At 43.5% G+C, this 23,857-nt stretch overlaps 1 protein-coding gene across 2 annotated transcripts in view; it reads left to right on the forward strand.

Annotated features, from left to right (window-relative positions):
* The first annotated feature begins 605 nt into the window (after positions 1–605).
* The window catches only part of FBXL7 (F-box and leucine rich repeat protein 7), a 441,392-nt gene continuing 418,140 nt past the window's right edge, over positions 606–23,857 (forward strand). The window contains exon 1 of one of the 2 annotated variants that reach the window (XM_008262077.4): positions 606–1,140. In XM_008262077.4, the coding sequence (XP_008260299.2) occupies positions 1,104–1,140 (37 nt within the window). In that variant the 5' untranslated portion in view covers positions 606–1,103. The remainder of the gene's footprint in view (positions 1,141–23,857) is intronic. The other variant, XM_070056603.1, reaches the window with a different exon arrangement.

Consider the following 23,857-nt stretch of genomic DNA (forward strand, 5'->3'; position numbering starts at 1 on the left):
AGGGTATCACCCACAGCAAGGGGGAAAGAAGCCCATTTCCTGGCTCCAGAGCTCTGGAAGTTTTGAGCACGGAAGCCTCCCTCGCGGGGCGGGGACTGCTTTTGGCTCTTCGGGGACCGGGCTCCCAGCTAAGTTCGCTTCAAGTTTCCCCTCCTTCTCTCCTCCCTTCCCCGCCTCAGCTCCCACACGTGGGGAGCCCCCGAAGACTGTCCGCGTGGATACCGGAAAACCGACAGAAGCGGACACCGACGCTTGCCTCTTTCCAATGCCCACACACCCAAACCAGGCCACCTTGGCAGACAAGCCCCAGGGAATTCGAATGACTCCTGGTGGCTCATCCTACAGCTCCGGACCTGGCCTGTAAAGAACAATAGCAAGCCGGAGCCAGCGACTCATTCCGGTCTCCAAGGCTCGCGGGTGGCGCGCAGAGCCGACGCCGAGCCTGGGGCGCGGAGCTGGAGCCCGGAAAAGGCGCGCTGCCCCTTTAAAAGGCCGCGCGTCTCCGGGCCGGCCTTCCTCCCCGGGGCTCCAGCTGTGATTGACGCTGGGCGGCGAGAGGAGGCGCCTGGCGCTAACAAAAGTCCGGCCCGCGGGCGAGCCGCGCCGGGCCGCCAGTCTCCACTCGCTCCGGGCACCCGCAACAAGTGGCCGCCGCGCCCTCCCCGGGGAAGCCGCGGGCGCACAGGGACGCCGGAGGGAGGCGGCCGAGTCCCGGAGCCCGGGCGCCCGCGCGCCCGCGCGGCTCTGCGCCCACCGCGGGGAGTCGGGGCGGGCGGATGGGGACCCGGCGGCGGCGGCGCGGCGAGCCTCTGGGCGGCCCCCGGGCGCGGGCTCTCCGTGGCGCTGCGCCCGCCGGCCCCGAACGCGGATTCTGAGCGGCAGCCACCCGGGGCCCCGCCCGGAGCACTCAGGGGTGCCAGGAGGGGACGGAGCACCGCCTCCCACCGGGGCGCAGGGGCCGCCCCTGGCCGAGATCGGCCTCGGAGCCAAGGGGTATGCGCAGCTAACGGTCCCGTCCGGCAGGCTTTCCAGTGGCCGAGCGCGCAGGCGGTGCGCCCCAGCTATGCAGTGTCCAGGGAGACGGCGGGCATGACGGCGACAGGATGGGCGCGAACAATGGCAAACAGTACGGCAGTGAGGGTGAGTGGGCCGCTCGTCCTCACCCACTGGGATCGTGTCCCTCCCCAGCCCCCTCCCCTTCCTTTCGACCTCGCGGCTGGGAAGGGGGTTCAGGCGCGCTGCCGCGGCGCGCCCCTGTTTGGCACCCCGTGTGGCCCATCACCTTCCCCCTTGGCACTGATGACCGAGGAGTGGGTCAGGCACCCTGAGGACGCTTGCCCCACCCCGGGGCGTCTTTAAGCAACTTCCCAGGTTGTGTTTGGGATGGTCCAAGTTGCATCGCAGTTGAGAACACATGTGCCTCAACTTTGCTTCTCTGGGCGCCTCGGGTTTAGGATGATGGTTTGGCAGATGGCAAGAAGACGTTTTGGAAAAATAACGCAGTGAAAAGTTTCCCAGGCCTTTGTGCTCCAGCCCCCTGGACTTACTTTCCTGTAGCAGGAAACACTTCTGGGAGGAGAAGTGAAGCTTGCATTCTTTGCTAACTGCCCTTGGTCTGACAGCTTCGTGAAACTAACCACCCTTGGGTCCCGCGAGGCTGCGCGCTTTTGTCTGGGCTCTCTCGGGCTCAAGATGGGCAAAGGACCATCTGTTACGTGGGGCTGGACATTGCCCAGAAATATTGCCTGTCAAGTGGGAACTTGGAAGTTGGGGAAACTTGAAACTCCACCTACTCCTCAAAGGATGATGGATGTGTGGGTTGGCTTCTCCCTCGTCCCTCCTCCCCCTCTGTGCATAGAACCCTAGGGTTGTAACCCAATTGATTCACTGCATGCCCTTGATATGCAGTTCAGCAGTCAGCGAGGTTTGTATCTGGTGAGCTTGGCTGGAGGGGAGCTGAGGCGACGCGGTCAGCTTTGCAGCCGGCCCCAGCGGACAGGCGCTCCTGCAGGAGGGGCCGGGCTTGCAGAGTCACTGCTGAGCCTCTGGAGGTGAGGAGCCTCCCATCACCCTGTTGCAAACTTTGAGCTGCAGTCACAGAGTGTGGGTGTCTCTCCCCGTGTTTATCCTGTTCGTTTCTCAGCGGCTTTGTGGAATTACAGCAGAAACCGACCCTAAAAAACCATGTCCACATGAAACTTTTGTTTAAGTCATTCTTTTCCAGATCATCATGTTTTGAATTCCATGTGTGTGTGTGTACACACATACATACATATTCTTCGTCACTCACTTTCCAGAAGCATATATAAACACTGATGGGCCTTCCAAAAGTTCATGAAAAAACTGTATTTCAGTTTTTTTGCACCAACATAAGCATGTCTTTTAAGTCTTTTTTGCAGAAATTTTTGGGTGCTATCTGTCTGTGTATCCATCCATCCATCCTGGGCAGTTGTGTGAGGACTTTTTTTTTTTTTTTTACTATTCATTTTTTAAAAAGAAGTTAAAGGTTGTCATTTTAGATAGAAAATATGAAAGTATGCCAAAAAAGATTATTGGAGAATCTTGGCCACTCCCCAAAATGTCTTAGAGTTAATGTTTCTAAAATGTGTGGAAAGATGAAAGATTCAGCCTTCTTACCCTGAATCATTAAAAAGCTTTCAATGATTGTACTATGTCCTTGTCAACTCTGGGTGTGCATGCAGTCTGCTCCCTGAACACTGTTGGGGTGAAGGGGAGCCCAGGGACTCTGCTGTACCTCTGAACACCCCACTCAGTCCTTCCAGTCTGCAACTCCTCTGATAGCCCAGCATTCTCCCATTGTACAGTGTGTGGTATATGACGACTTCCTGTCTGAACAGCAGAATTTTCAACCCTTGGGAGAGAAAAGGAGAGACAGGGAACTAATGTTCTCCAGCTGTTGTCCGTAAATGCTACCTCTGCATTTTCACTTCAGCTGAAGTCAGATTTTACTGGGATCAGATTTAGATACACTGTGGACTTTTTATAGACAAAACCTCTTGTACTCAGCTGATTCAAGGGAACCAATAGGAAGTTTGGGGAGGAAACTGTGAGTTTTGGCTGGAGGGGAACACTGTGGTTAGTTTTCATCAACTCTTCTCACATGCATCTAGATTTCTCTGTGATAGGCAAGGGAAAGACTAGAGGAAGAGAATTATTAGGACCCCTACCCCCTTCATACCTACCCTCAGTTATGCTATAGCCCCTCCTAAGTAGGATTATGTTTTACAATTATGTATGGTCAACTTTATGCTGTGCTATTGCCTGGTAAAGTCTGTGCAAATGATCTGGTTGGAATTTGCTGCTCTAGTGCCTTGTTTCTTGCCTAAAATGCCAAATTTCAAAAGAAGTGAAAAATATCTCCTAGACATAGTATACCCTTTGTCAAAAGAGACTGGAAATTAAAACCATTGTATAATTTAGTGCAATGAAGTATAATATATTTATAAAACTTTGATAGGAAATTATCAATGAATGTGTATTAATAGAGTACACATATAAAACACTGGTGTTTGTGTATACTTTGAACATCTGTAACATATGTATAGCATATGTATTAATGGCATTTGATACCACCATGCACATGCTTCTTGAATGTGGCAGAATTGTTGAATCATTAGGACTTGTAAAGTGTCAGTAATTTATTGGCAAGTTCACATTTTCCTGCTCTTGGAAAATTATCTTTCTTATTGAAAAAAAATTGTTCAGGAATATTGCCCTAGCAGGTGCAAGGGCACAAAGTCTTCCAAGTGTAATCAGTGTAACCCAAGGACCAGTGGTATCAGCATTACCTGGGAGCTTGTCAGAAACTGAGACTCTCCAGTTCTTTGATCATTTACACATGCACGTTCAAACTTCTTGGAGGTTCTTGTGTGGAGTGCAAGAGCATCAAGTTGTGAGGGTGGAGACTTATACCTAGTGTCAACTCTTGGGCTCTTCTTTCTCTAAGGAGAGAAATTCCTTGGGGGCATTGCCATTATCTGTTCCCTGAGTGTGTCATCATTCATTTCATGCCATAATGGGCAGCTTAGCAGAGGTTAGCCTTGGGGAGACATGTTGTAACCTATAGGAACCTAAGACTGTAAAGCTAAGAAATCAGTATGTGCCCCTCCCCCTATGTCATTTCTTTTTCTCTGTGGTCTCTATATTCCTCATTCATTCTCACCTTCCTTCCTAACTCATTCAGTCCTTAAATCCTTGCTTTTCTCGAAACATCCCTAATGGGTGTTTCCAAAGTGTTTTGTTTTCCTAAATCCTACTAAAGATTCAGATTAATGACCTAATTTGCAATCCTGCTACTCCCTGTCTTTAGACTGACTTGGATTCTTGATCTTTAGCTTTTTAGAAACATAAGCGAATGTCTAAATGATTAGTATGTTCTGGTAAATTCTTTTATGGAGGGCTATTCTTTCTCTCTTTATCTTTTTTCATAAAGTATAAGTTACAGCTCATGCATAGAAATCTGGAGAATGAGTTGCATGATTCAAAGCCATTAGAACCATTAGCTCTGACTCCAGTTAAGCCAAATAAACAAATCCCAGTTCAAGTAGGAAGCGAGGTGCTGTTTTCCCTGCCTTTTAAGGTTTCCCAGCCTCACAGTCACTAACTCAGTGGTTTCAGTGTCATGTTTATTCTACTCCAGCAGGTCAGAGGCAGTAGCACTTACTCTGTTAACAGCTCTTTTGCAAAGCCCTGGATAGTGTTGAATTGGAGCTGATGAGCCTATAGCAATGGGATTTGACCCTTGGTAGCTCTCTGCTCTACCAAGGGCTGTGGGTTCCTTTCACCATCTCAGATCTCTGTTGTTGGATAGGAGGCAAGCCAGTCACCCTAGAGCATTAATCATGGCAAATCCATCACCACCTTGGAAAACATGCTTTGAAATAATGACAGTTAAGGTTTGGTGCAAGTATGTATGTTCAGGGGTGATTCTGAGCACTCGACGTACTCCAGCTCACTTCATCCTCACAGTAATCCCATGGAGCAGGTACTCAGGTGTTCCTGTTTTGTCTGTTAGGAGACACAGGACTAGAGCGTTTGACAATTTTCCCGGAGTCATACAGTGGGTATGGGTTGAGTCGAGAGCAACTCTAAGCATTCATTCAGTGACCATATGTTTACGTTTTACTTCTACTGTGGCCCAGGGTCTCCTAGGTTCCTAGGATAATTTAGCAGGCAGATAAAGTTTCTGTCTTTTGCATATTCCGCTCTGTGTTTGTGTGTGTGGGTATGTGTGAGGATGGAGGGGAATTGGGACAGTTAACACACATACTCAAACATAATAATTCCATAAACCGTATGGTACATTACAAGAGGCTAAGGCCTCTGAATAATGGAAATTGGCAGATTATGGGAATTGGGAATGTGGGAAGAAAAGGGCACTGGAATTTTAATTGAGTAGTAACCATGGTCTTTACTGAAAAGCTAGCATTTAGACCACGACCTATAGGAAATGAGGGACTGTGCTTGGAGGATCCAGGTCCCCTGTCGCCATTATATCTAACTGCCATGGTGTTAAATGAAGGGGAATACTCCTCCATGCTGGTCCTAGTTATTTTGAACTGTTATAACACAGTAGCAGAAACTGGATGGCTTGTAAATTATAGACATTTGTTTCTCCAAGTTCTGTAGGGCAGAAGTCTGAGATCAGGGTTTTGCGTGGTCAGGTTCTGGTGAAGACCCTCTTCCAGGGGTGGATTGCCAGCCTCTCGTGTCCTCACATGGCCATGGTGGGAAGATAGCTAGTGTGCTCACCTCTTAGAAGGGAGCTAATCCCATTCATGAGGGCTCCTCCCTGTTTACTTTATTACCTCTCACAGGCCACATTCAGTCCCTTGCAATGTTTGAAGGCATAAAGTCTGACTTTATGAAAAATGTAGCATTATCAGTTTTCCATGGTCTGATACAGTAGAAGATTCAGTGTAGCCACTAACCTTGCTTTTGAGTTCTTTGATTCTATGTTTCATCCTGTTATATCATAATAGATATAAATGGGAAGATATTTTCAGAGATTTGGTGACTTTTTTTTTTTTGCAAATTTAAAGCAAAAGAGTAAAAAGAGGTAACTTTTATTTCAGCTTGAGAATTAGCTCACATAAATTTTGTCTTTTATTCCCTCTACCCTTTGAAGCAGAATGAATTCTCTATTGATTTTGAGTAATGAGGTATCATTGTGCTCTTCATCTATATCTGCAGGTGTCTCTGGAAGCTGTTTAGCTACCATTGCTTGACTGACTAGTGGGAACTCCTAGGTACTGTGCATTTTAAGATTGTCTTAGAAATGTATTAAAAATATGTGACAGAATCTGGCATAAAAACTAGACTGAATCAATTCTTTGAATGAATGATGAGGGAGGTAAATGAAGTTTAGAAACTTAGTACTTAAAAATAATATTTGAAGAACTATCATGATGAGCATCATATTTCAGAGTGCTGAACAAAGATTGATTATAAGAATTACAAGAAGTTAGATTTGGCTTTAAGGAAGGCTTGCCAAATAATTAGAGGTGTCCAAGTCTCAGCTGGACTTCCTAATGAGGGAGCAAGTCTACAGGAAAGTGACCATGTACATGTGCTAGAGACTTCTGTATAGTGTACGGGATCAACCATCTGACCCTAAGCCAAGTCTCCTGGCAAGCATTCTTTCATATATGATGATGGCTGATGCAGGGTTATCATTTGGCTCTAAATTACTTTGCTCTGTTTCCCAGCATGATATGCCTCTATTGCTGTAACTGGTTATCCAACAGTACTATCCTCACTTTTCCTGGGTTAATTCTGTGTATATCTAATTGAGAAGCTAGGCATGGAAGCCCCCATATTTGTGACTAGAAAGGTTTATTTTGGCCCACTCTCTGGTCCAAGGTTGAATGGCCACATCTGATGAGAACTTTATTGCTGGCATAGTCTTGAGGAAGTGTAGGGTATCACTGGGCAAGAGACGAGGGAGAGCACATGTGTGTTTCAGTCTCTTTTCCTCTTTTGTCTTCTCTTTCCTTACAAAGTCACCAATATTCAACCATGTGGGTGGCACTCTGATGATCTATCTGATCACCTTCCAGAGGCCCCTCCTGTAAACACCACAGTCAGCTTACATTTCCATCCTGTTAATACCTCACAATAGGGATTGTATTTCAGTTCACATCAATCCCCAGGGAATGAACCATATCTTAGCCATAACATCTAGTAATTTCAGCCCAAGAGAAGTGCTGATTCACAGAAAGACTCTACTTCTCCACTCCCTAAATAATGACAGTTCTGGACAGACATGCCTAAAAAATGGGTGTGCTTTCCTAAGATAAATAACAATAATGAATGAAGTTATTAGGAGGAGTGGCTCAGGCTCTAAGGAGAAATTAACTGTTTGGTTTAGGAACTCTCCTTAGTCATTGTGCAAATCCTCATGTTCCACTTCTCACGGGGTTTAGTTCATGGAGACGTAGTATTGTGGTTATTAAATAACTGAGGGGCATTGCACGCTTCGGTGGAGGGGCAGACATACCTTTTCAGCCTGTGTGTTTCCCAAGCCTGCGTGGTGCAATGAAGGAGAATGGGAGCCTGCAGGCAGGTATTTCCAAAATGTGTTAGCTAATACCCCCAAAGAGGTACAGCTTTAAAAATTTTGACATGAATAATCACTAACCATCTCTGAATTTTCCTCAGCAATGAAACATAAACATATGGTCACCATTTTCCCCATTCCATGGTTGAAGAAGTGTAGACTGTTTCTGGAACCATAAATCTCTATTAGGTTGTGCATTAGATGTGCTCATTCTATCAATTCCTATTTAAATTCTTAAACCAGTAACAAAATGAAAAACAGTTGTTAACACTGCATGAACTCATAATTGTAACTTTAGAAGCCTTGAGCAATGTGTAGAAATGTTATTAAAACATATTTTGTTTGCTACCCTTTCTGTGGTAAATTCCTTTGCAGCATTTTCCAAGCAGATGTAGTAGTGGAAAGCAAATCAACATTTCTAGAGAAAAATGTCAGGAATTTCTCTGATACTTGTGGATTGACCTTCTTGCTGCAAGCCAGCCACTTTTTGGCAAGGTGGCGAGGTCAAGAAACATCTACTTACATGTGCACTTGAAACTTTTGGTTCCATGGACTACTTGGGTCAAATTGTGGGAGCACCTTGATTAAGTCCAAGGACAGGTCTTAAATGTTCTTACTCTCATTGGTAGCTCTGATCACAAAAGGACAAGGAAGGTGATTCACTGGAGATGGGAATGAAGACAGAGTACAGACACAAGCAGAGGGGAGAAGTGAACAAAGCGAGGGTGAATGGGAATTAGGACATCAGTTGTTTCTTGTTGCAATGAGAAGAATCAATGTTCTACTCAACTTTCTTTAAAAGAATATTAACTCACAGGATAAAAATGAATGTGAGTAGATATTTGGGAGGCTTGACTACTGCTATGACTATTTTATTTTCAATTATTTTGATAATTGCAGATAACAGTTATCGAACACTCCCTAGGGGGCCACTTCCTCTGCTAAGCACCTAACACAGCCATGTGTGTGGTACTCGGAACAGGCAGCAAGGCAGCTGCTGTTCACAGTTACCAACAGGGCATCTTGGAAGCTGACAGCCTGCCCAAAACACACAGCTACTGTGGCCCAGCCACACCTGAAATTTGTGGCTGCTGTTGTCCCAAACCCCTCTTCACTGTGTCCATCACCACTTCCGTCTCATCATTTGGCTTGTGCCCCAAATCCTTCCAATCTTTGTTTTGCTTGTGTATTTCAAAGAATTGCAATGCCTGAGAAGTAGCTATGAAAAAGAAATCTAAAAAGAGCAAGTGACAGTTTTATGGATTAGGTGATCAAAAATGAAAGGCATTCTCTGAAGGAAACGTTCAGCTCACTTTGTGTGGTTCCAAAGGACACATTAACTGCTCATTAGGCAGCAATCTGCTGGCAGATTGGCAGGCTACCTCCTGTCTATCAGAACACTAGCTAGTCAAGTAATTAACCTATTCTTTAGAGTCCACTGAGTGCAAAGTTAAACCTAGAGGGCTCTCTCTGGGTTCTCCAGAGCATTAACTTTTCACCAATCTTTGTGCCAGGATGGCCCTTAACCTGGAATACCCTTTGTAACTGCTCACAAACAAAAGTTAATTGAGGTCTGGGGAAAGAGAACATGTACTTTTCAAAACTGATATATGTATTTTTTTTCATTTTTTTAATTTAATTATTTAATGAATATAAGTTTCCAAAGTACGAATAATGGATTACAATGGCTTCCCCCCCATACCGTCCCTCCCACCCACAACCCTCCCCTTTCCCACTCCCTCTCCCCTTCCATTCACATCAAGATTCATTTTTGATTATCTTAATATACAGAAGATCAGCTTAGTATACATTAAGTAAGGATTTCAACAGTTTGCTCCCACACAGAAACATAAAGTGAAAAATAATAGATGATTTTTTTTTAATGATGATGAAATCAGATCAGACCTATTGTCATGTTTAATCCCAGTGAGAGTCAAGTTGGGAGTTGATCGTTTCTTTTTTTTTTTTTCTTTTTTCTTTTTTTTTACAGAGGATCAGTTTAGTATGCATTAAGTAAAGATTTCAACAGTTTGCACCCCCATAGAAACACAAAGTGAAATATACTGTTTGAGTACTCGTTATAGCATTAAATTTCAATGCACAGCACATTAAGGACAGAGATCCTACATGAGGAGTAAGTGCACAGTGACTCCTGTTGTTGACTTTACCAATTGACACTCCTGTCTATGGCATCAGTAATCTCCCTATGCTCCAGTCATGAGTTTCCAAGGCTATGGAAGCCCTCTGAGTTCTCCGATTCTTATCTTGTTTCGACAAGGTCATAGTCAAAGTGGAGGTTCTCTCCTCCCTTCAGAGAAAGGTACCTCCTTCTTTGAAGACCTGTTCTTTCCACTGAGATCTCACTCACAGAGATCTTTTGCCAGAGTGTCTTGGCTTTCCATGCCTGAAATACTCTCATGGGCTTTTCAGCCAGATCCGAGTGCCTTTAGGGCTGATTCTGAGGCCAGAGTGCTATTTAGGACATCTGCCATTCTATGAGTCTGCTGAGTATCTCACTTCCCATGTTGGATCACTCTCCCCTTTATTTATTCTATCGGTTAGTGTTAGCAGGTACTAGACTTGCTTATGTGCTCCCTTTGACTCTTAGTCCTTTCATTATGATCAATTGTGAACTGAAATTGATCACTTGGGCTAGTGAGATGGCATTGGTACATGCCACCTTGATGGGATTAAATTGGAGTACCCTGGTATGTTTCTAACTCTACCATTTGGGGCAAGTCAGCTTGAGCATGTCCCAAATTATACATCTCTTCCCTCTTTTATTCCTACTCTTGTGTTTAACAGGGATCACATATCAGTTAAATTTCAACACTTAAGAATAACTCAAAACTGATATATGTATTTACTTGAAAGACAGAGTAACAGAAAAGAGAGGTGGGGAAGAGGGAGGGAGAGAGAGAGAACGAGAGAGAGAGAGGGAGGGAGAGAGAGACAGAGAGACAGAGATATCTCCCATCTGCTGGTTCCCTCCCCAAATGCCCTCAATAACCAGGACTGGGTCAGCTTGAATACAGGGGTCAGGAACTCCATCTGGGGCTCCTAGGTGGGTGCTAAGGACCGAAGAACCTGAGTGATCACCTGTTGCCTTCCCAGGTGCATTACAAGGGAACGGGATGGGAAGCAAAGCAGCTGGGACTTGAGCCCAGAGCTCCCATATATATCCCAAGTGGTGGCTTAATGCACAGCACCGTGTTGCCTGAGCCAGCCTCTATGAACAGTTTGTAATTTGTATCTTGTATTTCCCTCTGGTTTCAAAACTACAATTTTAAAAGATCGGTTTATATGAGGAATTATTGCAAAATGCTTTTTTTTTTTTTAACCAGCCTGTGGGAGCCTTTTCCATAATTATGAATTGGTATTGCTTTGGAAATTATGAATTGTTTTAGAAAGTAATCTCGCCATCACCGGAACTGTGGGCGAGGTGTCTCTCATTATGCCCAGGTTGTAGGGGAGGGAACTGGGGCCTTGGCAGACTAAGTGGTTTGCCTTGATTTTGCAGTGAAGTGTAGGTGGGGTGATATAGCACACTGTGTTGTCCCATTGCTCTTCCCCAGGTGTTATTATTTAAAAAAGAGAATAATCATTATGTAGGATTTTTAAAAAAAGGATTTATTTATTTATGTAAGAGCCAGAGTCAGAGAGAGAGAGAGAGAGAGAAATCTTCCATCTGCTGGTTCACTCTCCTGATGCCCACACCATCACTGACTGGGCCAGGCCAGAGCCAGGAGCTTCATCCTTGTCTTCCATGTGGGTGGCAGGGGCTCAAACACTTGGACCATCTTCCACTGCTGCTTTTCTCAGTTCATTAGTAGGGAAGTGGATCAGAAGTGGAACAGCCAGGGCACAAACTGGTGTCCATGTGGATTGCCAGTGTCTCAGGCCGTAACAACCTGCTGTGCCACAATACTAGTCCCCATTATAGAGGCTTGTAACTGGGAATTTCTGACAGTATTTTAAATTTCTTGAAAGTAAGAACCTGAAAGAACAAATGGGGAGCCTTTAAACTTCTACTAGAGGTAAAGAAGCGTTTTGTTAAATACATGAGTGTGGGTCTGTACCATGATCTCTATGGTATTTTTTAAAAAGCCTATGAATATCCCAATTGTATTTTCAATGAACCTTTCTCAGGCTTGGATATTTTACTCTCAACAAAAGTTTCTCTGGACATGACTTTTCTTCTGAAGACATTCTGACTTGGAACTTTATATGTATGTATTTATATAATTACATATTTTTATGGGTAAAACAATTTAATTTGTATATCTAAGGAAACATTAGGTGCTTGCTAAATATTGTAAAAGATGATTGCTGAAAACTTTTGAAGCACGCCACTTTATAGCACTGTTGGTCTAACTTTTTTCAATCATTAGTATTGAGTAGAATGCTACTGTGTATTTTTGTTGAAAATTATATGGTTTGTAATATTTATTTCAGCTGATTTGGGAATTGGATTATGTGAACAAATTAAGCAAATCATTAATCCAAAAAACATTTAAGAAATTATTTTATTTTTAAAAATTTTATTTTCATCTAATTGAAAGGCAGACAGGGCATGAGAGACACATACAGAGAGAGAGAAAGAGAGAGAGAGAGAGAGAGAGGGAGAGAGAAAGAGATAGCAATATCTTCTATCCACTTGTGCACCCTCCAAATGCTGGCAACATCCAGGGTTGGATCAGGCCGAAGCTAGGAGCCAGGAACTTCATCTAGGTCTTCCTCAAGCACATGAGCCATCATCTGTTGCCTTCAAGGATGCACTTTATCAGGAAGCTGGATTGGAAGCTGAGTAGCTGGGACTTGAACCAACATTCCAGCTAGCCCTTGGATATGAGATGCAGGCAGCATCCCAAAATTCTGATCTTTAATAAATCATTTCTTTGGCTCTGAATTTGCTCTCTGGATTAAAGAGTCATAGGCTTATAAATCTTTTAAAATTCATGTCGATCTAATTTCTCTTAGGTCTTTGAATATTTATTTTTCTCCTGTTTATTTTATAAACTATTCAAGTTATTATGTGTGCCTGCTATGATAGAGATGATTTCTTGTAGATCTTCCTCTGCCTACATTAGTAAATGCAATAAAATAATCAGTATAAGAAAATATGAAAGATATCGTGATCTGTAGTGTATGTGTACATGTGCATGAGACCTTATTTATTCATTTTATTTTTTAATTTTTTAAAACAATATTTTATTTATTTTTTGAGGTAACACTTTTTCAATTTACGTTATAGTCAATGAAAGAGCTCAACAAATAAATGTAGAAAGGAAAATAGACAAGTAGTATAAACAATAAGCAAATGAAGAAATTTCAACTTCACTAATACACAGTAAATTTTGAAGCAGCCACAAAGTCATTAAAACTATAATAGTTTATAATTTCTATCAATTTTTTGACAAAGATTCAAAATAGAATTTAATAAAACCTGTATTTTTACTTTTTTATCATATCAGATTACTTTATTGTTTCAAGAAGCATGACGTAGTCTGTATTCATTGTTTCTTTCAAAAATTACATGAGTGAGTTCATAGGAGCTCCTTTCAAATGATGTACTAAACAGCAGTGAAAAGGAATAGACTACTGTGTACTCAGTATGAATACACATCACAGACATTTTGAGAAAAAGGAAGTTGCATTAATTTAGTATATGACTGTATGAGTTTTGTTGTCTGGCGCTGTGGCATAGGGGGTTAAGCCTCTGCCTGGGTCACCGGTTTGTATCCCAGCTGCTCCTCTTCCAGTCCATCTTTGTGCTAATCGCCTGGGAAAGCAGTAGAAGATGGCCCAAGTGCTTGGGCCCCCAGCATCCACAAGGGAGACCTAGAAGAATTTCCTGGCTCCTGATTTCAGATCAGCCTAAGCTCTGGCCATTGCGGCCATTTGGGGAGTGAACCAGCGGGTGGTTCATTGTCTCTATCTCTCTCTGTAACTCTGCCTCTTAAATAAATAAATAAGTCTTTATTAAAAGGCAAACATGACTCTAGAATCCAATCTTGTTTTTTTTTTTAATGATTTATTTGCTCGAGAGGCGGGGGGGGGGGCACCCAACCATTGCTTTACTTCCCCAGAACACATGACAGGTGGGGTCTGAAATCAGAAGCTGGGAACTCAATCCAGGTCTCCCACATGGCTGGCAGGGTCCTAAGTACTTGAACCATCACTGCTGCTTTCAAGAGTTTGCATTATCAGGAAGCTGGAGTCAGGAGCTGGGAGTTGAACCCTGGTACTGCCACGTGGGGAGTAGACATCTTAGCTGGTGTCTTAGCTGCTGGGTCGAATGCCCACTGTAAATATTAATTTTAAACACTACGTTTCTACAAATTAAGCAAACTCCATTATGTTGCTTATTTTTTTTTTGTTACTGTCTATCAAGATTAAGTGTCCTTCTGTATGGAATTTAAGAAATACTATCCAAAATAGTGTATCATTTGTATTTTAATTTTGCTGTGGAATGAGATTAATAATAACAGGTGGCCGGGCCGTGGCTCACTTGGTTAATCCTCCACCTGCGGTGCCGGCATCCCATATGGGCGCCGGGTTTTAGTCCCAGTTGCTCCTCTTCCAGTCCAGCTCTCTGCTGTGGCCTGGGAGGGCAGTGGAGGATGACCCAAGTGCTTAGGTGCCTGCAACCCCATGGGAGACCAGGAAAAGCACCTGGCTCCTGGCTTTAGATCAGCGTAGTTCCGGCCATAGCAGCCATTTGGGGATGAACCAATGGAAGAAAGACCTTTCTCTCTCTCTCTCTCTCTCTCTCTCTCTCTTACTCTGTCAAATAAATAAAATGAAATAATAGATTAACCATATAGCTTTTAGAGGAACAATTTAAGATATAGGGTCATCATAAGAATGTGCCCAGGGGGCCAGCATAGTGATATTGGAGGTAAAGCTGCCACCTGTGATGCTGGCATCCCTTTTTTTTTTTTTTTTTTTTTTTGAAAGGCAGAGTGGATAGAGAGAGAGAGACAGAAAGGTCTTCCTTTGCCGTTGATTCACCCTCCAATGGCCGCCATGCCTGGTGCGCTGCAGCCTGCGCGCCGCGCTGATCTGAAGCCAGGAGCCAGGTGCTTCTCCTGGACTCCCATGGGGTGCAGGGCCCAAGCACTTGGGCCATCCTTTACTGCACTCCCTGGCCACAGCAGACAGCTGGCCTGGAAGAAAGGCAACCGGGACAGAATCCGGCGCCCCGACCGGGACTAGAACCTGGTGTGCCGGTGCCTCTAGGTGGAGGATTAGCCTATTGAGCCGTGGCACCGGCCGCTGGCATCCCTTATGGGTGCTGGTTGGAGACCCAGTTACCCTGCTTCTGATCCAGGTCTCTGCTGATGTGCTTGGGCAAGCAGTAGAGGATGCCCTAAGTGCTTGGGCCCCTGCACCCATATAGGAGATCCAGAAGAAGCTCCTGATCCTGGCTTTGACCAGGCTTACCCCCAGCTGTTGTGGCCATTTAGAGAGTGATCAGCGGATAGAAGATTTCTCTCTGGTCTCTCTCCCTCTCTCTCTCCCTCCCTCTCTTTCTCTGTCTCTCCTCTCTCTGTGTAACTCTGACTTTCAAACAAACAAACAAACAAACAACCTTTTTTTTTTTTTTTTTGACAGGCAGAGTGGACAGTGAGAGAGAGAGACAGAGAAAAAGGTCTTCCTTTTGCCGTTGGTTCACCCTCCAATGGCCGCCGCGCCTGGCACACTGCGGCCGGCGCACCGCGCTGATCCGATGGCAGGAGCCAGGAGCCAGGTGATTTTCCTGGTCTCCCATGGGGTGCAGGGCCCAAGCACCTGGGCCATCCTCCACTGCACTCCCTGGCCACAGCAGAGAGCTGGCCTGGAAGAGGGGCAACCGGGACAGAATCCGGCGCCCCGACCGGGACTAGAACCCGGTGTGCTGGCGCCGCTAGGCGGAGGATTAGCCTAGTGAGTCGCGGCGCCAGCCAACAAACAACCTTTTAAAAAGAAAGAATGTGGCTAAAGAGGAAGGAAATAGCCCAACCTGTGAGCCTTTGGAGATGGAAGCTGAGGTGAAGGCAACTGTACCTTGTGAACTAAGGACTTGCAGTGGTTACAGTAGAGGAACTGCTCTGTGATATCATGTCTACTTGGAGCTGGGTGTTTTAGTTTGCTTGTGCACTGAATGTGTGTTCAGATCAGATGCATGGAATTGATGTCTCAGTGGTGGAGGGATTTTATTCCACGTGACACTGAGCCTTGTTGGCTACTCACTTTGAAGTTCCAAAGTGTCAGTTCAGATTCATAGGTAATGTTCATATTTGTTTTCTGTTTTTTAATTTAAAAATCAATGGGTGCTCCATTGATCAAGAATATATATGTAGCCCCCTTTGTATAATGTATATGGTGCATATTGCTGTGAAAGTCAGTTTGGAAAATTGGCATTTCTTGCTGAATGCTGTGTTTTTCAGATTTTATTTTGCATCACTTTGCTTATTTAATTCTATTTTAATAATTTTCTCTGTTTTTTCCTCTCTGTTGAAAGGCTTCTCCCGTTGATTATCCTGCGAGCTTGTTTTGAGAGACAGTATTTCCTTAGGGAGTCTTTCTCCTCTCCTAAAGCCATAACAACGTGAACCGAGTAATAAAATTCCAATTCCCTCCCCTTGGTTGTGCTTCAAATAGACATTTCTTTGATACTGGCTAATAAAAACAGGAAAAGGATCATTTTTAAATGCTTTGGTCGGATTTCTTTGCTTCCAATAAGGAAAATTGCTTTGCAAGGGGGAGCATGGGTAATAAAGACACAACTGGCTGAATAATTGTCCTCAGTCTAATGTTGGGATTCCCAAGTTGCTGCCTGCAGATCTAATTTAATCTTGAGATGGCCGTGCATCCACTGCAATGTGTGGCTAAGAAACTACTGTTTCTGGAGATCATCTCCTCACTCTTAACAAAGATGAACTTCAAATGCTACTGGAGATTTTTTGATGCCCCTCCTTGCTTAGGAATACTTGCAGACTTTGCAATATGTAGCAGAAGGACTTTGGACATTGACCAAGAGTGAATGATGGAACAGAACCACAGATACTGAACATGATGAAAGTGTCCTCAAAGCACATTCCAGAGAAAGAAACTGAGGCGCAAAGAAAGAAGCAACTTTGTTAAGGCCATGCAGATATCAAAGCTTTAATATATTAACATTGATATTCTTAATCCAGCTTTTCCCTTCTTTTTTTATTTGCAGAAGATCTGAGGTGAATGTAGTGGCTACCCTCATTCTCTGTCCAGATAGCCCCTTCTTAGGCCCTCCTGTCTCAGCTTCCTGGAGTGTTGATTGCTGATGCTCCCAGCCCAGGGCCTCTCCAGAAATCATTCTTACCCAAGGCAGTGAGGTGAGGAGAGAAACCTGTAACATCTGGTGACCAATTGAGGCAGTGGTACAGGTTTGCACAACTCCAGGGACCATTGTGGATTCCAGAAGTCCCAACACTGTTGGCCAAGTCCTATGCTGCTATAGCTCCTGGCCCTACTTCCTCCTCTGTCCATTTTGCCTGCTTCTCTAGCCTTTAATCAGTGAGATGCAAAGGGTTTTTCCTGATAAATGACTACATTCAAATCATCTCTGAGGCTGTTTACCAGGGAACCCAATGTAAGACACTGAAAACATTGGAATAGGATGCTGATCTACAAGGTTAAGGATGAGATGCCACAACTGGATAAGTCATCTTCCTTCTGGGAATCCTGGCTACCCTTAAAAGGGAGGGTTCAGCTGACATTTAAGAGATCGGCACTGGCTTTCTACTAGGGGACCTAGTCTTGTCCTTTCATTTTACAGGTCAGAAAATCAAGTCCTATACATCAAAATGGTTAGAAAGTAGCACCTAGCTAGTTGGTAAAAGAGCAAAAATAATATTATAGTCTGGCTGTTGCTACTGGTGCTGTTTAAAGAGTTATCATGGAATTTGTTTGGCGTTGTTCTGCTGTAACTCAGAATAGCCTGCAGATGGGTCTAGAGATCATCTGTAGCAACTCTGAGGCTGAAATCATGCAGCTCAGTAATTCCTACAGGGTCGTAATTTGCTCACGGTCCACTGTTCTTCAAAGAGAAGTGCTCACCAGAGTTGGTAGCAGGACAATGAAGAAGAAATAGTGAAGAAACAGCAGATGATCATAGTTGTTATTACCTGAAATCAACATTTTGTGTTACTGGCTATTAAGAGCGCTGGGGAGTATACAGCGCTTATTACATGAGGGACCAATGGCAAGTGTGGGTTCATTAGATAGATGAAGAGTGAGTTGAACCACAAGCAAGATGAAAAATGACTGCAAATTAATATGTAAACTCATGATCATTCTAAATAGTCTATTAGCCATTTTATTATGCTCAAATAATGCTCCACTGAGATTGTCAAATGATTGTCAGCTCAGAGTCTCTATGATGCTGGGAAATTTGGAATTAATTGAAAAATAAATTTTTAGCTTATTATCACTACTGCAAAATCTAGATGTTGTAATGTTTTCCAGGCAAAATTAATCAGGTATTTCTTTAGAAAACATTTTTTGACTTTTATTGTCAAAGAATTTACTACTATTGTAAATTAAGTCAAAATGTATTTTATCTACCACTTTGGGCTCCATGTTTGCTACAGAGGGATCCCCCACAGCTTTCCTTCAGTGTGCTTCTATATGTATTCCACACCCTGGCCAAATTGGGAAACTCATTGCTCTTTAATTTATATATTATATTTAAATATATATTATAAGTTATATTACAAGTATATTAAATATATAGGTTTTCTAGATTTGTGTCTTTTGCCATACTGTCTTTCTTTTTGGAGTGTTCTTCCTATGTGATTACTCATCTTGATTGTCTCAATTCAAACCCAATTTAACACTAACTTTTTAAAATGAAATTTTCTTTGATTTCCCTTAGGTACATATTTGATTATGCTGCTTAACCCCTTACTTTGAGAAAACATTCCATGATTTCAATTGCATTTGTTATTTCTTCTCTGTGAATCATTACCTTATTTTATGTGAATGGAAATTTTATGTCCTGCTTTGTATTTAGCTACTTGCATGTTCTCAACCCAATAAATATTTGTAGGTATTTGTAAGCATAATCTGCTAGGTAATATGGGATTAATAAATCTAAGAAATTCTTGTTGACTTAAGGGGTCTGTAGTCTGGGACTCTGAATGACAAACCCCAAGTCTGCAATGGGGGACCATGGCCATGGGGAGCTGTATCTGTGGCAGATCGGAAGACTCTCCAGTGACTCAGGCTTTGGCTTGGGTAGTTGGGTGCACTTTGGCCCACACATCTGAACTTTCTTATTGACCCGAATTTCCCATGGGGTGGTTGTTGAGGTCAGAATGGTTACTCTGGCCTGTCATTGCTCTTTCAGTATTTACCACTGAGTCTCTGAGAGAATTTTGCAGAACTGTGTTCATCTGAATCATTCATTCCTTTATTAATCCAGTTGACCATCAGGTATTTATTACTCTACTTACATGTGTTAGCACTTGGTTGGTCCATCCATGACATACAGTGATAAAGCAAATATTTACTTGTCTCAGGAAATCAGAATTTGGTAAGGAATCCAGAGAAGTGTGTGTGTGTGTGTGTGTGTGTGTGTCTTGTGTGTGTGTGTACCCTTGCACATGCAAGCGCTGATTTAAGCAGCTTTGGAACCAAAGTTAGATTCTGAGCCCTGCTACTTAGAAGACTTTACTAGCTGAGTCAGGATGAACCTCAAGTGCACACTTCACCATATTTTTAAATTCTCCTGATTTGGATCAGTGAACGAGTGGATTGGCTTTGGGTGCATTCTGCCAGGGACTTAGAGAATTAGAAAAGAGTTGTTGGAATTCATTTTTATACAGGAAATTCCTGACTATGGCTGGAAGAGGCTGTCATACGAGAGCCTGCAGAGCCTACGTTCTGCTCTATTTCTCCTTCTTTTGGAGAATCCCTGCACATCAGCACTTGATGGAAGTTCATTTTTTGTGAGATTTTCCCTTGTGAGTCCTAATTGCATGAAGGAAGTGAAAAACCATCTGAGCTACCTTTTTTATTATGGCAAATGGTGACATTCTCAGGAGGGGACAGAGCTACTGTTAAAGGGGCTAAAACTGCTTTGTAGGTTCTTATATCATTGCATACAATAAAGGACGTTTTAATGGTTCTACAGTTAATGGAGAAAACTCCATTGTTTTACGTGTCAGTTCAATAGGAAGTGCTATGAGGTACTGAGAGCAAGAGAGAGAGAGAGAGAGAGGAGAGAAAGAGAGAGAGAGAGTGTGTGTATGGTGTTTATATGCATGCACACTTTGTGGTTCCTGTTTCAGTAGTCACAAGATCACATGATATGTTTTGTGCCACATGGTGGCACATTTGCTGTGACATTAGTTTGTCTTTCAATATGCAACACTGTAAAAAGGGGTAAAGATAGCTGAATTAGAAGGTGACATAAGAGTAACAGTGTAGTATTTTATGCATCTGCTTTATTTTAAACTACATTATTTAACCAAGAATAAAAATGCTAGTTTCATTCTCTCAGTCTTTTTTCTGCCAATGGAAAGAAAGAACAGTATTCATCTGTAAGGAATTTAAGAATCCAGTTAAAATTAAAGTGTATTTTTTTTCTTTAACAATAGGGAACCTGTCATAGAGGGGGATGCAGTTTGCTCTCATTTATCCATGAACTCTTAAATTTTAACACCAGAGAACTCTAGAAATTACTTAGTCCACTGTTCTCATTTTGGATAATAACAAGAAGCCCAGCCTACCAAATGCTTGAGCAAAAAAAAACAAAAACAAAAACAAAAAAACTAGTGCAAAATCCTGTGTAGGGTACAACAGTGAGTGTGAGTGTGGGTGCTAAGAGCACTGACTTGGTCACCAGAGCTCCCAGGTTTCACTCTGGCTCTGCCAGCTGCTAGTTGTATGATCTTATACAAGTCACTTAACCTTTCAGTGCCTCTATTTTTGCATCTGGAAACTGGAGTCAGTAGCACTTCTTCCTTGCTGGAGTCGTCAGGGGGAGAGACTGAGATGGCAAATGTAAGGATACAGAGCCTGGCACATCTAAAACACTGCCTATGGGTCTACCGTGATCTGCATCTCATTAAATCTGAGGCACGTGGGTGCTGCTGCTGTTTTGATCTCAGAAGCAGGATTTACTGGATGCTTTCACACCGTGCAGCATGACTGCCTCAGCGATTCTGATATTACTGTATGTTGACTACATCCAGATAGGATAGGATGGAAGTGATCCAAAAGTTCTTGTTATTATTTAGCTGGCTTAAGGGAGAGTTGGAATGAGAAGCTGCATCTACTGGTCCAGTGCTTGGTCTATTGTTCCTCCTCGTGCATATGAGTGGCATGTTTTGTAAACTACAGTGTCGGACACTGTCACTTTGGGAAATGACAACTTTAGCTGGTTTTTGTCAAAACACAAAGCCTACTCCTCTTTGATTATAGCATCTAGCTTAAAATTATCAAGACACTTGAATTCTAAGACTTAAAGACTTCAGTTGTTGTGCTCCTGTTTTCTTGGAAATAGGATGGTGAAGGAACTCCCAAATCCTGGTGAAAAATGGGCCTTTTCTCTGTGTTTACAGCCCAAGGGGGCTGATTGAGCTGCCTGTATCTCCCTCTATTTGCTGCTGCTATCTATTGGATAAGTGAAATGTTTAAACACTGATGCATCTCCTTTACTGAGCAAAGATTCAGATCCATATGAAGCATTTACTAGTAATGTGAAAAAACTGGATTCATTGCTATTCGAGTTCATCCCGCAGTGGAGCCTGGGCTGTCCATTTGGTAAGACAAGTAGTACGGTCACTGTAGGGCTAGAACCGTGTGCTTCTCGTGTGTGTGTGTGTGTGTGTGTGTGTGTGTATGTAAGCACCACAGGAATGCCTCAGTGAGGGCTTTTGTGAATAAGTCTGAGACTTGGGGTCTGGCTTTGCCATTCGATTGGCTCCTTCACTGTTACTTTATTCTTCTGTCCTAGTTGGTCTTCCTGTCCCTCTCTGGCCCTTATCTTAGTCCCACTTCTCTGGAACCCCTCTTGCCATCCCTCCCACATCTTCTGCATCTCTGTTTCTCTCCCAAGTTTGCATTTGACTTGTTTCTGGGCATCCTGCCCAGTTTGGTTTATTTGTTTCTCATAATTGTATTCAGAGCCTCAGCTACATATTTGAGATCCAGCATTTCAAATGGCATTTGTCTCCTTTATAGCACAAGAGTTTTCCTGGAATTTTGTGGTATTTTTAAATATGAATGCAAACTTGACCTCTACAAAGTAGAGTTGTACAAAATGAGCACCCAAATTGTTCAGAAAGCATTCCAAATATCCCTAAATTAGGTTTCACTGCCCCAGATCTCTGTATCATGCAATAAAAATAGTAACGTATTGGTTAGACTGCTTGTCGATAGTTGTTTTATGTTTCTTTATTCAACCAAAATCTTCCACTGTGTTTCGTATTATGAGAGATAAATGTGTTGATAAGAGTGTAAAAGAATTCCAGGTGTCCTTGTTGTTGACATAATAAGCCACTGTCAGCTTTAAATTGCCAGTGCAACGCTAACCACTTCACACTTAGTCTCAGCCTGAAGGTGATTTTCTACTCTGGAAAAATTGTGGTTTGAGGCCTTCTATTACTCTGTATCATCGTTTTTTTTTTCTTTTAGGACATACTATTTGAGAAAAACAGAGAAAGAGAGAGGGAGACAGAGAGATAGAGAACATTCTCATCTGCTGGTTCACACCCCAAATGCCCACAATGGCCTAAGCAGGGCTTGGGCTGAAGCTGAAACCAGGAACTGGAAACTCAGCTCAGGTTTCCCACAAGGATAGTGGGGACTCAATGACTTTTTCTGTCTCCTGCTGCCTCCCTGGGTGCACAATTGTAGGAACTTGGAATTGGGAGCCAGAGGTAGGACTCAAACCTAGGCATTCCAATATGGGATGTGGGTACCACAACCAGAATCTTAACCACTAGGCTAAACACCTATCCTATACCTCTGTAACATTCTAACAAAAACTCTAAACTTTAAAATGTGAGTCTTTCTGTGTTAAAATGGGTGTTCTTAATTATTGCACAGTCATAATTTTAGGTGTTCCAGATGCTGCACTGTCCATTAAGTAGCAACTAGTAACTACCACATACGGATTTTAAATTTAAAATAGCTATAAGTAAATTAAATTCAAGATTTAGCTCCCCAAGTATACTGACCACATTTCAAGGGCTTAGTCACCACATGTGACTGCCATATAGGGCAGTACAGTTACAGACGTTGCCTACCATTGAGAAAGTCCTCTGTTACAGAGGATGTAAGTTAGGGTAAATAGCACTCAAGAGTAGATTTCACTGTTTATTGGTCTCTTTAAAAGAGACCATAGGCCGGCGCCGCGGCTCACTAGGCTAATCCTCCGCTTAGCGGCGCCGGCACACCGGGTTCTAGTCCCGGTCGGGGCGCCGGATTCTGTCCTGGTTGCCCCTCTTCCAGGCCAGCCCTCTGCTGTGGCCAGGGAGTGCAGTGGAGGATGGCCCAGGTGCTTGGGCCCTGCACCCCATGGGAGACCAGGAAAAGCACCTGGCTCCTGGCTCCTGCCATCGGATCAGCGCGGTGCGCCGGCCGCGGCGGCCATTGGAGGGTGAACCATCGGCAAAGGAAGACCTTTCTCTCTCTCTCTCTCACTGTCCACTCTGCCTGTCAAAAAAAAAAAAAAAAAAAAGAGAGAGAGACCATAAAAATATACAGTTAATGAAAGCATTATTTTAAATTTTTTTAAAGATTTATTTGTTTGAAAGGTAGAATTCTAGAGAAGAGAGGAGGGGAGGGAGAGGAGGGGAATGGAGGGTCTTCCATTCAGTGGTTTACTCCTCAGGTAGCCACAACAGCCAGGACTGGGCCTGGCCAAAGCCAGGAGCCAGGAGCTTCTTCCAGGTCTCCCATGCGGATTTAGGGGCCCAAGCTCCTGGACCATCTTCCTCTGCTTTCCCAGGCTGTAAGCTGGGAGCTAGATAGGAAGTGGATCAACTGGGATATGAACTTGTGCCCATATGGGGTGATGGCATTGCAGGCAGTGGATTAACCCACTATTCCACAGTGCAGGCCTCATAAAAGCATTTTTTAAGAAGCATTCATGCAATAGACAGGAAGTGGGCAATCCAAGTTTCACAGGGGACTCCTCTTTATAAACTGTACAGGAGTGGGGGTACCTTCTGTCTTTTTGGCCCATCGTTCTCTGTACTATTGTCTGCAAATCCAAGTCCGTTCATGTCTTGTTACCCCAAAAGG

Source organism: Oryctolagus cuniculus, chromosome 14, assembly GCF_964237555.1.
Source record: "Oryctolagus cuniculus chromosome 14, mOryCun1.1, whole genome shotgun sequence".
Taxonomy (NCBI): Eukaryota; Metazoa; Chordata; class Mammalia; order Lagomorpha; family Leporidae; genus Oryctolagus; species Oryctolagus cuniculus.